This window comes from Aethalodelphis obliquidens, unplaced genomic scaffold, assembly GCF_003676395.1.
Source record: "Aethalodelphis obliquidens isolate GAN/ISIS:26980383/991018 unplaced genomic scaffold, ASM367639v1 scaffold11, whole genome shotgun sequence".
In the NCBI taxonomy this organism is placed as follows: domain Eukaryota; kingdom Metazoa; phylum Chordata; class Mammalia; order Artiodactyla; family Delphinidae; genus Aethalodelphis; species Aethalodelphis obliquidens.
Window position 1 is genome coordinate 21,200,007 of NW_020837955.1, and position 18,788 is coordinate 21,218,794.

An 18,788-nucleotide genomic window follows, 5' to 3' on the forward strand; every position below is an offset into this window, starting at 1 on the left:
ACCAAAAAAAAAAAAAAAAAAAAAAAATGTATTGAATTCTCTAAAGCAAACACTGAAAGCTAAAAGACAATGGAGCAAGTCTTCAAAATTCTGAGGGTAAACCATTGTATTTGAGAAAAACCACGTCTCAAAAAATGTACCTCCTATGTACCCTTTCTCAAGAACAGAGTCAAAGCATTGTACACCTCTAGGGGGCAGGCACCACTCACACTGTATTACATTTGAATGACACTAGCACAGCTGCATGATAAATGATGTTCCCAAGTATGGGCCTGCACAGCAGTCCTGCTTAGAAAGCTACTGGAAGATGCACACCAAGAAGACAAAGAAAAACACACAGGACTCTGGAAACAGGGGCTCTAACTCAGGAGGCAGGTGAGACAATTTCCCAGGAAGATGGACAAGAGAAGTCCCTAGAACAGCAGCTGTGTGCCTGGTCTAGAGAGCAAGGTGCGTAGACTAGTGCTGGAACATAGAAAGCTCTAGAAGGGAGGTCTCACACACACACACAAAAATTCACTGACAGATTGATTACCTCAGGTGTCTAGCATTTTGAGAGAGTCTGAATAGAAAGGCTTAATCTAAAACAAAGGCAATTGCTAATTCCAGGAAAAATAAAGTTGTAAAAATGGAAATGTAGTCATAATATACCATGTGGCTCAGCTCTGAAGAATATTTATATAACTATAACAGTGTACCTACTGAGCATTGATTTATGTGCGTACAGTAGTGGTGGAGGTGTAAAAGAACCTGAGTACTCCTCTTCCACACCAGAAAGCCCACAGCGAGTGTCAAAACAGAAATACCAAGAAATAGCAGTATTAAGAAGACCATTACAAAGATGGAGGTAAATATCCAAACAAAAAGGCTGAAAGAACTGAAAACATTTACCTCAGGACTGCAGGAATCATAGTGAAGAAAAGTAGAGCAGGTGCTGCTAGAAAAAACATTTTTTAAAATTTATTATTTATTTTTGGTTGCATTGGGTCTTGTGGCTGTGCACGGGCTTTCTCTAGTTGCGGCGAGCAGGGGCTGCTCTTCGTTGCGGTGCGCAGGCTTCTCACTGCGGTGGCTTCTCTTGTTGCGGAGCACGGGCTCTAGGCACACGGGCTTCAGTAGTTGTGGCTCGCGGGCTCTAGAGCGCAGGCTCAGTAGTTGTGGTGCACGGGCTTAGTTACTCCGCAGCATGTGGGATCTTCCCAGACCAGGGCTCGAACCCGTGTCCCCTGCACTGGCAGGCGGGTTCTTAACCACTGTGCTACCAGGGAAGCCCCAAAAACATTATTTTTAATTATGTAACTCTGTATTATTTAATTTGTAAAAATGTAAATGTATAACTTTGACAAAAAGAAGTATTAAAGACAGTATTTGGGGAAGACAGGAAGAAAACCACTGTTTATATGTTGTATGGTATGATAAAAATTATACCCTATTAAAGTGCCCAAGAAAACTAAGCTTACAGGCAGAGAAAAAAATGGGGTGTAGTGTCTCATGCTGGGTTGAACAAAATAAAGTTCAAAATGTAATTTTAGACCGAGAGCCAAATGTATTAGTCTATGGATTCGCAACACTTACAGTTTTAGCAAGTGCTTTGATTCCTCTTTTTATCTCTTTCCTTTTGTTGGAAAACAGTTTAACCTCGTTTTTGATGGCCTGGAATGGAGAAAGTACATCATTTAAACAAGCAACAGGGACGATAGCAAGATGATAGGTACATATATACATACTTAGATACATAGATAGCACTTCCCTAGAAACAGAAATAAGGAAAAAAATTAAAGACTAATAATATAAAGTGTACATGAAATAATACCACTGCAATACTTTGCTTAAATCTAAATTGCTACTATGTAAGTGGCCACTGAAGCAACTTGGAACTGAGGTCAATGATAAGGCCAACAGAAAGAAAATAATTTAGTGAAAAATTAAAGAACAGTTGCTAACAGAAAACTAGTCTGCTATTTTATTGGGAACTTGAGTGAGACTAGATAAGCAAGCTAAATCCAGACACAGGCGGCCACCTATGTCACCTTTCTGCACATCAGAAGCCACGATGTCTCTTCTGTTGCGGGCCCACCCCTTTTATTTAAGGCTACCTTGCAGCATCCCCCCAAATGTAATTCAGCATGAGGTATGTTAGTTCATTCTTTGCTTTGGCCTACGTGGACACTTTTCTCGGGTTTCGTATTAGCCTAAGTACAGCACTTAAAGCTCACATAACTTTATCTAAAACACCGGGCCGTGTTTAGTGTGTTTGCCTGCTTTCAGGGAAGGTACACTTATACGATGTAATGGTCTGCCAAGTAGTATCTCTTTCCACTTTCTAACTTTCCAAGGGGGTTCACAGGAAACTAATCTATTTGGCACCCCTACAAAGCATTATTTCAAACTTCTCTCATGTTTTATAAATACCTCTTGGCTTTTTTGTTGTATCCAGGGAATTTCCACCGTATTATCAACTTTGACTGATTCCTCTTGTAATGAGTCATCTCTTAACCTCACATTCTCATTTATCTTAGAAGAAGACAGACATATCTTAAATTAAAAATTCATCAAGTTCTCCTCCTACCCTACTTTAATTGCTTTGAATCCCTCTTCACTTGTTGCATTTTAAAATATACTACCAAACATTTTGCCTGCTCAAGATGTAATGTTTAGCTAATTTTATTCCTTCCATTCTGTGCTTATATCAGCCACACTTTTCACTGAGAAAGCAGCAATGATCAGACAGGTCACACGTTCACCAGATCACTCTTGGCCTTCTTCCTGTTACTGTAGACCAAATGCTGCTGCCTATCAAGGCCTGCCCCACCATTTGTGCTTAGGATCTTAATCTTTTCCTTCTTCTTGAAGCCTCTGAACTTAAAAAAATTTCCATCACCCTTCTGCATCATCCATTTCTGCCTTCTACTGAATCTTTCCCTACAGTATCTAAACATGCTCTGGAATCTCCTGTCCCAGGAAATCTACTCTCCACTGACCACCACCTTCCCCTTTAGCTGCCACCCTATTTCTGTGCTCCCTTTGCAGCAAAAAATCTTGAAAGAGTTTGGAACGTCACACTCTGCTGGTTCTCCTGCAACCTCACTGGCTGCCCCTTCTCAATCTCCTTCGCCTCCCTGAATTCTTCTCCTGGAGTTCTAGAAGTTGCTCTATCTTGGTCCCCTTCTGTTTCTCACCATCCACTCTTCCATGATGATCTTACTCAGTTTTATGGCTTTAAATTCCATTCATATGCCCCTGACTCTCAAATCAGCATCTCGAGTCCTGGACTCTCCCCAGAACATCTACACAATAGCGTACTTGGTATCTCACTTGGATGTCTAACAGTATTCTCATGCTCAGTCCAGGGAACTGATTTTAGATCCCCTTCTTTCTCCCCACAGTGGCTCCTCTCCCCACAGTCTTCCCCTTCTCTGTGAATGGTACCTTCTCCTACATAGTTCTTCAAGTAAAATATCTAGGAGTCATCCTTGAGTCCTTTCTTTCCCTTTCCCTCTATGTCCAATTCATCAGAAGTTCTGTCAGCTCTACCTCTGCAAACTGCCTGGAAACTACCACCTCTCCACAACACTCTTGCACCTCTATCACTGGTACCTAAGCCTTCTAACTCCTTCTCTGCTTCTACTCTTGTGCCCTACAGGAATCATTCTCCACACAGCGGAAGTAATCATTTCAAAAACGTAAATAAGATCTTGTAAATCCTCTGCTCAGAACACTTTAATAGGTTCTCATTACACGTAAAATTATGTCCAAATGCTACCTGCTTTACAAAGCCCTTCTTTCCCACCTCCAGGACCTTATCCCCTACCACTCTCTCCCTTGCTCACTTCAGCTGCACAGGCCTTTTTTAGGTCTTCAAACGTGCCAAGCTCTTTCTCCCTCTGCCCTGAGTGCTTGCCCCTCCCCCACATATTGGCACATTTCTTTTAAGTCAGATCACAGCCTTTCTCCGTGGAGGGGCTATTCCAGCCAAACACTATCACACCAAACCATTTTATTTGGTTTGGTAACAAAAATAGATTATTTGGTAACAAAATAGATCTTGTTACTACCTATCTTTTTCTTATTTATTTGATTATTTATCTGTCTCTCTCTGCTCACACCCAACCCCCAATTAGCATGTAAGCTCCATGAAAGCAGAAACTTTTCCTATCTTTTCATGCCTGTATCCCCCAGAGTCCAGCACTTTGTAGGCACTCGATAAATATTTGTTAAATGATTGAGTGAATAAATGTTCTCTGGCTAGACACATCCTAAATAATGTATGTGATGTAAAAGTATAGAGAGACTAGTTTGAACAAGCACCAGAATTGTAGTAGATTTGTTTTTTAAAGCAAGCCCAGACAGATCTTGTACTATGGTTTAAATGAGATCTGAAATGTGATATTTGTGTTGAGAAAGGCTGAATATTTTCTCTTAAATGTAGTACATGCTCTTTTTGAAAATCATGAGGTAGCTGGATAATGAGGAACATTACTAAAATATCTGCACAAAGAAAACCACAAACTGAAAACTGATATCTGATTTAGGAAGGAAGGAAGGAAGAAAAAAAAGAAGGAAACAGGGACTTCCCTGGTGGTGCAGTGGTTAAGAATCTGCCTGCCAATGCAGGGGACAGGGGTTCAAGCTCTGGTCTGGGAAGATTCCACATGCCACGGAGCAACTAAGCCCCTGCGCCACAACTATTGAGCCTGTGTTCTAGAGCCCGCGAGCCACAACTACTGAGCCCGCATGCCACAACTCCTGAACCTGCACACCTAGAGCCCATGCTCTGCTACAAGAGAAGTCACCGCAATGAGAAGCCCGTGCACCACAAGGAATAGTTGCCCCCGCTCACCACAACTAGAGAAAGCCCGTCTGCACGCAGCAACGAAGACCAAACATGGCCAAAATCAATCAATAAATAAATAAAATTTAAAAAAAAAGAAGGAAAGAAAGGAGGGAGGGAGGAAGGAAGGAGAAAGAAAACTATAGTGAAACTCAACTGCATGTTCAGGTTCTGATCCCAAATCCAAGGAATCTTTTTTTGCTATACTTAAATAATCATTCTCCTCATCCATGGTGTTCTCCAGGTAAGTTGAAAGTTGCTGGCTATATTCAAGAATTTCATTGGCTAAGTTTCCTCCAAACTGCCTGTATTAATAAAAAAGAAAACACATAGGCTACAAAATCACAATTTGAAAAAGACACATTTAGCAGTATTATTTCCAGATACCTAACCATTTCTATGCAAAGAAATATGTGGACAGTTCTCTGCAGTGCCCTGTAGATATTAGGACTCTGCTTCTTCAAGGACAGTACTTTCATGGGCTCCAGAACATGACAAACTTCTTGACCTACCTGGGGCCATCTCTCTTCACACTGTCCCCATACCCTTACCCTACATGCCCTCTGTACCCATCTGCCCCGGTCATTGCGCAGAAGAGCCACTGCTCTGGCTGAACCCTCAGAGATAGTAGGTGCTGTACTGCTTCACATATATAACCACATTACCAAATTCAGTCCTCATAGCCCCCACCCCACACTCAGGAAAGTATTATTACTCCACTCAATACACCAGGGCATTTCAAACTTCAGGCACATCAGCATGGCCTGGAGGGTTTGTTATAACAGATTCCTGGGCCCCACCCATAGAGATTCTGATTCGAAAAGTCTGGATGAGGCCCAAGAATATGCATTTCTAACAAGCTCACAGGTGCTGCAGATTCCACCTTGAATAACATGGTTATAGATGATTTAGAGGGATTGTCAGATGCCTAAGGTCACCAGTGCTGGACCAAGTTTTCAAACTCAACGGTTTTTGAGTCAGAGGTCCATGAGATTAACTGCCAATGGATGGAAATGTCCTCACTGCCGTAAATAGGGCTCCAGCACATGTTTGCTGTTGCCTGAGATGCTATGTGATCCCTTACTACAAAGAATGCATTAGGATTTATATAGTGAGATACAGGTTAGCGTTTTATTCAGGATTCCACGTATAAAATGGGCATGATGATACAGTCAGTCGTCAAATGGGTCTTTGAAATAAGTGGTGACCAAAATTGCTATGCTATAGAATCTCCATAATATGTAACATTTCACAGTGTCACTGAGATACGCCATGTTTTATTATTGTTTTGCTCACAGGAGGCACCGTGAAATTTTTGTGGAAATGAATTGCGCATTGACTAGTGACGTGCATCGGCAGATCAAACAAGGTAACATTTCAAGTCCAGGGTGTCACCTTCATGTTCTCTATGCCCTGGCCATTATCTGTATGCTTGGCTAATATTTGTTTATTTAGGATTTTAATTTTAGTCTAAGCAAAGTCTAAATAATTTAATATTGTCTAGGCAAAGTCTAATTAGGAAAGTAAACGTGTATGTGTTTACAGATACATACATACCTATGTCAGGTTTTTTAGAGACAAATAGGAGTTATAAAAATGATCTACTGTTCAGAATTGTCCTCATTCCTTGTGCTCCTCCAACAGATTTTATGAAAGGGAGGACTGGTCACTTCATAGGTCTTAACTGGGTCTTTTTATTTTTTGTATTTTGATGCTTTGACATCTGGGGTCTTGCTAATAACCTTGGAGGAAATGCCCCTCCCAGGACCAGCAATTCATAGAGATGGTAAACAACTCATCTGGAGCTCACCTTTCAAATGCAAACCCACCAACTCAGAGCCCACATCCCCAACCAAATCCTCTATTGGGCTTTCACACTTGGGACCACTATTTCTATCCTAATCATCCCTGGGTCAAGTACCAGAAAACTAGCAGCAGCCCCTATGGCCCAGAGCCCAATTAAATTATCCAAACTAGTCAATCCCAAACCTTCCCGCTCCTTGCCATAGAAACCATATTGAAGACACTTGCCCACATTTCCCTGCTCCCTCTGCCTCCTTACCCTCCCTGGTGCTTCCCCATGTGGCACCCCCATAGCACCCCCTCCTCTTGGGATGATTAGTATAACAATCTTTTCAATGGCAGTTGTCTCCTGTTGTGTTGGCCTTGCTATTACCTAAATAATAACAACATCTTTATTTTAAAACACCGTATCATGTGAGGTTGCTTATTGTATACTGTACTTACCTCCATTTCAGGTTAACAAGGGTGCCGTCATGCTTCCCATTCACCAGAATGCTTTGTCCATCCATTGAAATTCTCACCGACTGAATTCCATGCCCCTGGTGAGAATGACTCCGACACTGAACAAATGTTTCCTTAATAGTTTTAGGAACAAAGTGCAGAAATTACAAATGCGATTCTACCACATGGTTTTTCTAAGGGGGTTACGTGCACTTTTGCTCGTGGATAAACCTTTTTCTATTTGTCAACAGCATTTTAGCTGGTATGGAGTAGCCTCTTAATAATTCATAGCACTGAAAATTCCTAGTACAAAATACAGTCACCAGTACTGGTTTGTTCTCCCTTCTGTGTAATATGGAAGAAGAGGGATTATTATCATCAATTTATAATAGGAAAATCAGACAGAGAGGTGAATGGACTTGCTGAAGACTACGAGAAGGGGCCTTGAGCAAGCAGTGCGGGCAAATTCAGATGCCTTCAAGGATTTTAGGCAAGTTCCCTTTATGTGCAGAGAGGCTGAGTGTGATGAGAGAAGGTGATGGGCTCTGTGAAGAATGACAGAGGATGCCAATTAAACCAGTTTCATTAGAACCCAAACAAATCACTAATTGGTACACAGTGCAATGGTTTAAACTCTTTGACTAAAAACTGAGATTTCTTTGTCACACTAGTTATCAACCATGATGCCTTTAAAATTTTTTAATTTTTTGAATAGGCAATACATTCAAATGTTTCAAAATTAAAAAACTATAAAAGAGTATGCAGTGAAATCTCCTTCCTGCCCCCATTCCCCAACACCTCCCAAAGGCAATCAATATTATTAGTTCCTTCAATATCCTTTCAGAGTTTTTTTAATGTACATAAACAAATTTTTATACAAACAATTTTTAACATAAATTGTAACATAATACGTATATTACACACCTTGCCTTTCCTCCTTAGCAATATATCTTGGGATTCTTTCCATACCGTTTCATAAAGATTTCCTCATTCTGTATTACAGCATAATATTCCATACTTTATTTATATACTGTTTATGTACCATTATTTATTTATCCAGTCCTCTGATGATGGACATTAGGTTGCTTTTACAAACAGTACTGCCATGAATAACCTCCTCTATGAGGTACTTTGCATAGACTCACCCAGAAAAACTCTGACGTCTTGCCACTATCAGTTGTAGCGTACATTTACAAATCATTTGAATAAGAGACAATGTAGCAGAGTTTGCACATTGTTCACCTAAAAATAATTTCTAAGGGATTTAAGATTTTTCCTATATAATAATAATATCACTTTTGCCCAACTATATTCCAAATATGCTTTCTTGCACAAGTGAGCAAGGAGAGCTGGATATGCACAGCCAGGGCCCAGTTTACCTGTGGCCCCATGGGAGAGTGGCATGTGGGGTGATTGTGATGCTTTGGGTGTGTGGGGTAGATCCCTGGGTAAAAATAACTGACCGAATTAAATTAAATTGATAACCAGTACTACTCGGTCTCAAAACCTAGAAAAGGATCTTTCACTCTTTTGGGAGAAGAAACTATTTTCATTTTTTCAGAGATCTGAGAAAAATGGAAATCAGAAATGGTAGTGGTACTGGTGACATCAAGGTCTGCAAGTGATAGGGGAGGACTCAGTAAGGGCCACACCCTTCTCCCTTATGCTCTTCTAGCATCACATGAAGAGTCAGGTGGCGGGGTGGCAGTAACAAGCCTAGAGGCCCTCCAGGCCAGGGAGCTAGCCGTAATCAACCCTAGGTTTGCACAGCAATTCACTATTTCCAAAGAAGTTTTGCATGTACCCTCTCACCAGCTCTCACCAGAATCCCACAGGGTGAGAGCAAGCAAGGCTTCCCTAAAATTGCAGAGGAGCAGCTGAAGCTCAGTGAGGCTCAGTGAGTTTCCAAGACACACAGTAAGTGGTGATGGAGCTGGGCTGGAGCTCACCTACTGTATCCCAGCCCCATGTTCCTTCTTTGCAAGGTCTCAGTCTATTTGTTGGCATTTCCTCCCTTAGAGACTCAAACCTTAGCACATAAATACACCCAGTGTTGGAATCAATAACACCATTAGGGCTAAATAAGTTGTGAGTCAATTTACTTAAGAGTTCTAATTCCTATTGTAAGAGCTTTTGTTCCTTATATGAGATCAAGACACACATCCCATAACTGGAAAAAAAGAAAAAGGAGTTTACCAAAGTATGAATATCTCGGATACACAGAATTCCACATTTAGCTATTGTTATGAGCCACAATCCATGTGGAGACAGAGAGAGCATTCCAGGTCCATATTGCTTGCTTTGTACTTTTTGGTATGACTTAAGAATGCAAATACCACTATGCTCCTGCCAAAGAAAATGACCACATTATAGAAAAGCTCAGGGCAGTGGTACCTTGGGGTTTGCAGTTGAGCATATCAAGTCAGATTCAAATCCAAAAACACTGTCATTGGAAATAAACTGATACATGATAAAGTGGGCACCTGTATTTGCACCACATTTTCCATCTCTGATTGCAAGTAGAAGTTCATTTTGGCCAACTAAGAAAAGTCTTCTTTGTATGTTAGCTACCATTAAAAATCCCAGCCTACAACTGACAATCTTTATTTCTCACTAATCCATTTCATATACCCCTGTGCTCAAGTCAAAATAAATGAGTCAATTGCCCCCCATGTTTCTCATGTATGCCCACCTTCAAACCTCTGCATGTGTTGTGACTTTTGTCTGGAATGCCCTTCCCCATCCCATCCCCACCAGTTTGGCCCCCCTCCCTACATAAGGAACCCCACCTCCCTGCCAAGATTGCACGCAATATTTCTCATGTCTAAATCTGACTTATTCTTCAAAGTCCAGTGCAAATATTACTTCCACCAGGAAGCTTCTCTTGAATCCTCCTTATGATAAACCATTTCTTCCGTCTCTGAATGTCTTTGTCTCAGACCTTGCTGACATTGTCTACTCTGGGAGAGAAGCCCTTTGATTGAAGGATTTAGAAAAGCAAGGGTGATAGATAATCTGGGTCAGTATATGTAGCAGGAAATGACACAGTATGGGAGAAGTTTGAAGAGAGTATGATGAAAGGATGCCAGAAACATAGTTTAGGTATTTTGTGCAATTTTCTTTAGGACTCAGGTACAAAGTTCCACCCAAAATCATCAACCCTGTAGCTGCTGACACCTGTGAAATAGATTTTCTAATGATAGATTTTTTAAAAATAGTTTTGAAAGGCACTAAACTAATATCGTGTCATCTGCACTTTTATCTGACAAGTATGATGTTGTAAGTGTGAGGTTGCTCAAATGTATTTTATGATGAATTAACAAATCATGCTAACATACATCTAATTCAAAGAAATTATGTTACTATAATAAAGACATTTGTTAACTGGACTAGAGTGTTAAAGCATGGATCACATCTAATTGATACGATGTGTCAATCTTGACGGCTAAGAAAAATGATAGCACGCTTAAGTTTTGGCATACTTTTTCAGGAAGAAGATAGCTGCAGATGTATGGCACTTGGTTACAGAAGCCATATATTCGGCTACTTTGAAAGTTCAAGACAGCTGAGGACAGAGTATGCTCTATCTCATACACGAACTTATGAATGAATGCATCTCTCAGCCTCCCTCGTTCATCAGCAAAGCTTGCAGAAACTGTAAGATTTGGGGAAGAAGAGAAATCACTTGCACCATATACTGATTTTATTTTTAAAAAATTGTTATGAAAACTATGAAAAGCAAAATAAAAAAGTTAAATGCTCAATTAATGCAGAAACTATTAGGAGATAAAAATGATTGGAAAGCAACTTGGCTCCATTAGAAATACTTGAGTATTAAATGATTAATAGTGAGTAAAATATCTTTTATAAAGCCTTGGTTAATTTTATCAGTTAAGTAGAGACAGCATTAAAAGAAACTCATGATGGTCTAGAGTCTTAATTAAGACACAAAAGTACTTTGAGGTTTTTGACTCTTTTATACTCTATAATTATATATTTGCAAAATAGCTACCCAGATATATTTGTTATCTATTGATAAAATAAAGTGTCTATTTTATCACACCTTTTTATCCCGAAAGCTTTCTTTATAATTTTATCAGTGAACGTAACTACACAGTAACCTATCTGAATTTGACTATGTATATTTAAGGCTACAAAAAAGAGACATCACAAAATGACAAATCAATTTGACAAAAGTGACATTTGATCCTGTTTTTTCTTTGATAATAAGACAGATTCATATGAATGACAGGACCTAGAGGAAAGTCCACATTTCACGTTATTTAGCAGCCACATCAATTTCATTTTGTAAGACACAGAAAAGGTGGTGGCCATTTTAACCTCTTCACATGTTAAAAGGAAAAAAAATTCTATCACCAGGAAAAAAAAAAAAAAGAAGGAAAGCTATAGCAGCTCTTCAACTGGATGCCCAGGACAGAATTTGTTGATCATTTTTTTCTTTACCTTGTGGTAGTATTTTAGGCAGAGTAAATATTTCCAGCCTGCTTCTTCCTGTTTCTGGAAGTGGGAAAAGCACCGTCACTTCTACTATATCTGTTTCCAAAGGAGACACTGTGGATATTTGTAAAATGCCTTTGCCCACCTCTGAAAGAAAATGGAAACCAACACCACAAGTCATCATTGATAAGTTTATAGAATCTTTTATGCTCCCAGGTAAGATATCACACTATAGAACTGCCTTCACTAAATCTTTAGATCCAAATTTATTTACTGGATATTTAAGTGACCTTTAAACATAAGTGATGGAAACATTTTTGATGAACAGATGGGGGCTTCTCCCCATTAGATGTCTGGGTTGGCAGACTCAATCCAGCTCGGTTGGACTCAGCTTCTTTCCAGACAGAGAGGCCTCCAGAGTCTGCCATGTCCACCCCACTCAGCAGCAGCTGCACGCTCTGGCCTCTTGAATGTCCACTCCAGCCATCTGCCCGTTCCCGATACTGAATAAACTCAGGCATCAGTGTTCTTTGCATCTATAGTCAAGGCTTTGCGGGTGTGGTGGGATTACACATGCCTTTGTGAGTTTGTCCTCCAGAAACCCAGGTGATCTGACCTCTGCAAGGTGCTTGGGGCCCACCTTGGATTCTCTCCAGATTCACTACTGCCACTCTCCCCAGGGACTGTTCAGCATATGTCCACTTTCTCAGGCCCCATCTCAGCCCCTCCCCTCAGGTGTCCACTGGATGACCTTTCCTCTTACTTAACGAGGAAGACAGAAAACATCTGACACAAACTTGACCTCAACTTTCTTATCCTGAATCTCACATTTTCTCTCTGTTTGTACCCATCTTCCTGCTTCATTTCTTGACATTTTTGTGGGAACAAAATGTAACCCTTTCCATCTGTGATTCTGAGCCCACACCTCTAATATCTTATTACACCATGTGCTATCAATTATCTCTTTTAATTTTCTTTTGTCTTGTATGGTTTCCCCTATTCAGTGCTCAAGACTCCCCTATCTTCAAATTAGGACCTTCCTTCAACACTGCTAATTCTAATTCTCTTTTAGAAGTTACTAATTCTCTTTTCTCCACTGCAAACTTCTAAGAACAGAAGTTTCTACTTACTGACTTCCTTTTCTGACCTCCATTCCCTCCTGAACCTCTTTGTCTCTCTGTTCCAGAGGAGTAGCTGTCCCTGGGCTCACACACTGACTGCCTCATCCTAGCCCTCACCCCACTCACACTTCTGCCACAATCCACCCCTTCACGTAGCCTTCCTTCTTCAAGCTCTTCCTGGAGTGGGTGACTCCCAGTTCTGTCTTTACTCTGGCCCATCCTTAGTTTTCTTCACTGCCTTGTCTTCCTCTGCCCACAACTTCAGAGTAGGTAGCTTTTCCCATCCCACACTCTGACTGACCAGATATGTTGAAAAATGTAACATTTAGGCAGGACTGGTACCCATTCTGAGGTCAGCCATAGGTCCTACCACATTCCATGTCATCTAATTTACACATTTAGGTTACCTGTTTGACCTCATTAAACAATTGGATTTGCTTCAATTCTGTCTTAAACCATCTATCTCAACAGCTTCCAGGATTTCAAGATCAGAATTCTATCATTAAACTTTGAACTACAAATCTTCATTTCCAAATTTATGGTAAAGATTCCCAAATGAAGAGTTTATTGGCTTCAACTCTACAGAGCTATCACCCTATCCCTCTACCTCCATAACTTTCTTTTTCCCTGAGGTTTTTTGTTTGTTTGTTTGTTTGTTTTTGCGGTACGTGGGCCTCCCACCGTTGTGGCCTCTCCCATTGCGGAGCACAGGCTCCGGACATGCAGGCTCAGCAGCCATGGCTCACGGGCCCAGCCGCTCTGCGGCATGTGGGATCCTCCCGGACCGGGGCATGAACCCATATCCCCTACATCAGCAGGCGGACTCTCAACCACTGCACCACCAGGGAAGCCCTTCCCTGAGCTTTTACTTCAACTGATGACAGCACAAACTTCCACCATCCAGGTTAGAAACTTTGGAGTCATTGCTGATCACTCCCTTTCACATATAATCAATTTTCAAGTCCTACCAATTCCATCACTCAGAGCTGTCCCCTCCTTTCTCTTCCCATGACTGCTGCATGGCCTCGTACATTGTGGAAAAGAGCACAAGCCCTGAAGCCGGTCTTCCTGAGTCTGAGTCCTGGCTCCACCACCACCTACCTTCACAGCTTTGAACAAATACTTAACCTCATTGTACCTCAATTGTCTTGTGTTTAAATTGGGCATAACAGTAGTCTCTACCTCATAAAAGTTGTCTGTAAGAATTATATGAATTAACACATGCCAAGTACTTAGAATACAGGCTATCACATGGCAAGGAATTCCCTCAATAAATGTTGGCTGTTGTTATGATTAATATCATTTCTTGCCTAAGTTACTGTAATATTATAGTTTCCTAACTCGTCTTTTTTATTCCATTCTCTTGCCTTTCTGCTCCAGCCTTCACAGCCTTCACAGAGTCATCCTCTAAAAACCAAGTCAAATCACACCAGTCCCATCTTGAAAACATCTGATGACGTGTCATTAACTACAGAACAAAGTCCAGACTCCTTGGAATGATGTTCAGCGTGCTCCACTTTCTTTCAGACTTTTTCACCATGATCATCATCTAGTAAATTCTTATTTACCTGTTACACTAGACTTCTTACCATTCCAAGTGCCTTTGCTCAAACTTTTGTCCCAAGCTAGAATACCAACAAGCCCCATCCTCCACTACTTTAAGTCTTTGGAAAACTCTCTCCCAGTCCTCTGTGCCACCCCATCACTTCCACTCCTTTCTTCACACATGGCAGAATTAATTGCTTCTTCCCCTGAGCCTACACAGATCTCTGCTATTACTCTTCCACTAAATTGTCTCCTTGACCTTTCGATGCTCCTACAGAGCCTAGGTTCAGCATCTTACACCTAGCAGGCACTCAATTTTTAAAAATCAATACATAGATTTTTAAATATACATACATATTTGGTATGTAAAGCCAGAAAGAAAAGTATTAGTTCTTATTATTTATCACCTAAGTGCTATCTCACCTACCGAATCTGTGGTTTACCTGGGCGTCTGGATGCACATTACTGCAAAAGCTGGATGTCATTTTGTTTAAAGAGGAAACTCTAAAGATGCATGGAACAAAACTTTCTTTGGATATCTTAATTAAATAGAGATCAAATGTTATTTAAAAAGTATTTCAGGGATAAACCAACCCAACATTCCTTTGTAGAAACATTTAGCCATTTCATTAATTCATTAATTGATTCAAGAAGATTTATTTACCATCAACTGTGTACCAAGTACATGTACCGAAACCTCTAAATATGATGTGGGAATTCTCTTAAGTAACTTTGAACAGTTATTTAAATATCTCTGTTTTAGAAAACATGCTACAAGTAATTGTTTCACCGTAGCCCCATTTTCACAACTTTAAATTCTTTGGAATAAAGTGACCAATATTTTAAGTTAATAAGCATTCTACGTAAGTACCTATGAATCCAAGAATCTGAAATAAGCTTGAGGGTTTGGCATCGATAACAAAGACGTGTCCTTCTGATGTTCCAACTAATAGATATATTCCTCTCTGGTCATACCTAGAAAAGAAGAAATCTGATTATCAGATTCTACTTGTTTCACTAATAAGATGGTAAACAACTTTATTGAATGACAGCATGGAGTTGCATCCAAAACCAGCTATTCTTATGGTTTGTGATTTTTAATATTATCAGACCTTATAAAAGGCGAGTGATTATATATAAATGTAATCATTACATTCTAGGCTAATACTGTTTCCCAATTGCAACTTATAAGTACATGGTCAAGAAGATTCACTAAAAATGGGTAACTATTTCATCATAAGTAAATGAAATATGACAGTAAAGCTTTCTTAATATTTCAAGTGGACATAAGCAATTGTCAAAGTAGTGATGAGTGGAACATTCCAATGCCTCTCAGTACCCATCCTGGCAGAAAGAGGAAGAATGTAGTGAAATGTTTCTATCCTATCATCAAATTGGAACAAGTGGGAAATGCGAATTAGGGTAAGAGAGAAAGATCTGAAAAAGGAGCACCAAAAAATACAGTACAGAGGAGCAGAATGTAAATGGAGGGAGACTACAGATCCTTCCCCACTGAGCCAGAGGCAGCAGAGCTTGTAGGAACAACACAGATGGTGGAAACCCAGCTCCTCCCGGCACTAGTTGAGTAATCTTGGGCAAATGCTTCCCTTAACCTCTCTGAACCTAAATTATCTCACTTGTGAAATAGGAACAAGCATAATACTTTTCTGAATGTGGGGCAAATATCACACTCAATAAGCTACAATGTGTGACAGCACCTCAAGCTGTAAAGCAGGGCATAAATGTCATTTCTTATTAATACTATTATGATATAACGAAAGAAAGAATAATAACATGAATCTAAATCCAATGCTCTATGCTGTCTTCTTAAAAGTATTGCTTCAAAAAATTTGAAATCGGGCTTCCCTGGTGGCACAGTGGTTGAGAGTCCGCCTGCCGATGCAGGGGACACGGGTTCGTGCCCCGGTCCGGGAAGATCCCACATGCCGGGGAGCGGCTGGGCCCGTGAGCCATGGCCACTGAACCTGCACGTCCGGAGCCTGTGCTCCACAACGGGAGAGGCCACAACAGTGAGAGGCCCGCGTACTGCACACACACACACAAAAAATGGAAATCAACTAAATGTCCATCAGTATACTGTCTTTTAAAAATTATGGTATACCCATAGAATGGAATGCTATGTAGCTGTAAAAAAGAATGAGGAAGGTCTTCATGTGTGGATAGAAGACCTTCTCTAAGACATACCATTAAGTGAAAAAAAAAAAAAAAATTGAGGTGCAGAACATTGTATATGGTTTGCTGCCCCGTAAGAGCCAAGGCAATGACTCTGGAGCCCAATTGCCTCGGTTCAAATCCTAAAACTTGCCATTTACTATGCGTGTAATATTAATTATTATTTAAATTCTTTGTGCATCATCTTCCTTATCTCTAAAATGGACACAATAAGAATATCTATCTCATGAAGTTAATACAACAGAAGTGCTTGGCACACTCTAAGTGCTTGATATGTATTCATATAATTAAAAGGAAGTACTTTTTTTTTACTTGCTTGTGAATAAAATATATCCATGAGAAATTGGTAACAGGCTGCCTCCAGCGAGGAGAACTGGGTATTCAGGGACAAGCGTGGGAAACTGTACCATACACTGCTCTGTACTTCTTGAAGGTAGAACTGAGTCAGTATATTAATTTTCAAAACAATACATGTAAAACTTAAAATTAAAAGAAATCAGGGCTTCACTGGAATTCTCAACAGACAGGCCTGCCAAAGTTGCTGCCAGAAGCAGGCATTACTTACAGGAGGTGCTGCACGGGCGATTCAGAGAGATAGGCCTTATGAACTGAGTGAGGGGATTCAACGTCCTGGATGTCGAGGAAGTGGACAAAGCCACCCTTGGTCCCCACGGCTGCAGAGAGGGAGGAGGGAGAGCAAGCCAGAACTGTTGCCTGTTTAAAATAAACGCCATACAGAAACAGACTCACAGATATGGAAAACAAACTTGTGGTTACCAAAGGGAAGAGACAAGGAGGGAGGGACAAATTAGGGGTATGGGATTAACAGACACAAACTACTATACATAAAACAGATAAGCAACAAGGGTATACTGTAGAGCACAGGGAATTATACCTGCTATCTTGTAATAACCTATAATGGAGTATAACCTGCAAAAATACTGAATCACTATGCTGTACACCTGAAAATAACACAGTATTGTAAATCAATTACACTTCAATATAAAATAAAATAAAATAACCCCCCAGATGCTCAACTTCACTGTGCCAGAAAATGAAACCTGCTCTCCCTCACATAAGAATTCTACAGTTTATTTGAAAAGCCTGCAGAACAAGAAGAGTGGCAAGTGTTGTGTGGTATTACAAATTATACACTCAACATTCTTCAGCTAATCGATAGCATAAGAAGTCACAGCAATCTGTACATCATCCTCTTTTATCCTAAAATTAGAATGATAAAAATATAAGGAAATTGCTTGAACTTTAAACCATGGCTTCATTTCTATCCTTAAATGATTGCAAAATTATTATACCTGATAATAATGAAAAATAAAATAAGAAATTTAAAATATATCCCTAGCATCTTTTGGACATCTTTATAGAATGTTAGCGATTTTTGAAAATCAGCATTCAACTGCTGGATAACGGTAGATCCTGAGATGCTGGCATAACTGAGGAAGACTTAAGAAAATAACTATTGAGTTGGCCAAAAAGTTTGTTTGGGTTTTTCCATAAGATGTTACAGAACTTTTTGGCCAACCCAATACATCACTGGACCATGTGGCCTGTCACCAAAGAAATGCATCACAGATTCCTGCTTATGTCGCGATCATTTACAGAAGATGATGTCTAAGAGAATAAATTTTTTGTCATGATACTTAAGGAATCAGATTCATTCCTCTATAGTTGTCACTGACAAAGCCCACTGGGTTTCCCTGGAAAAATAAGATGGAATCTAGGTGATAAGGTCTAACCTCTTCTTTTGTGCTTCATCTAGTTTCACGTGCTTATAGGGTACTGTGTGCCGCAGTCTTGCACCCAGCACTTCAGACTAGGAAAGTGACACCTCGACTCCGTGGCCGTGTGGAGAAGCGCTGCCAATGACACCGCAATTCAAGATGGCGGCAGTGGCAGGCAGTGCGCAGAGACACTGCACCCAGAACTTGGATGTGAAACCAAAGCAGGACAGCTGCACTAGCGCCGCGAGAGCTCCAACCCCACCCCCCACCCCGTCCCCGCAATGAGGAGAACCATACAGAGCATCCCCACCCATCCCCCGTCCCAAAAACCTGTACTCTAGAGCGAGAGCTCCCACCTCTCCGTTCTCCGATCAAAGAATAAAACTTTCCTTTGTTTCTGAACCAAACTCAGTCTCAATCGATTGGCACGGGCAACACCAGAGAAGAGGACCCCTACTGGGGCCCAACTCGAAAGGGGTGGTAACATAATTACATTTTGTAGTTTGTTTTGAATAAAATAATGGAATGTTAGAAATAGAAAAGATCTTAAAGAGATCATTGTTTTGCAGACTAGAAAACAGAGGCAAAGAAAAATGTAGCAGTTTGCCCCAGGATCCCATAGCTTGTAACAAAGCTCAGAGGAAAACTCAGGTATCC

General features: G+C 40.5%; 1 protein-coding gene across 1 annotated transcript in view; it reads right to left on the bottom strand.

Moving 5' to 3' along the window:
* Positions 1-18,788, bottom strand: part of CFAP43 (cilia and flagella associated protein 43) — a 99,475-nt gene that overhangs the window by 40,805 nt on the left and 39,882 nt on the right. The window contains exons 11-19 of the mRNA XM_027112526.1: positions 16,958-17,106; positions 15,071-15,174; positions 11,540-11,680; positions 10,558-10,730; positions 9,272-9,421; positions 7,079-7,209; positions 4,989-5,136; positions 2,413-2,514; positions 1,576-1,653 (exon numbers count right to left, since the gene is read on the bottom strand). Coding sequence (XP_026968327.1) covers positions 1,576-1,653; positions 2,413-2,514; positions 4,989-5,136; positions 7,079-7,209; positions 9,272-9,421; positions 10,558-10,730; positions 11,540-11,680; positions 15,071-15,174; positions 16,958-17,106 — 1,176 coding nt within the window. The remainder of the gene's footprint in view (positions 1-1,575; positions 1,654-2,412; positions 2,515-4,988; positions 5,137-7,078; positions 7,210-9,271; positions 9,422-10,557; positions 10,731-11,539; positions 11,681-15,070; positions 15,175-16,957; positions 17,107-18,788) is intronic.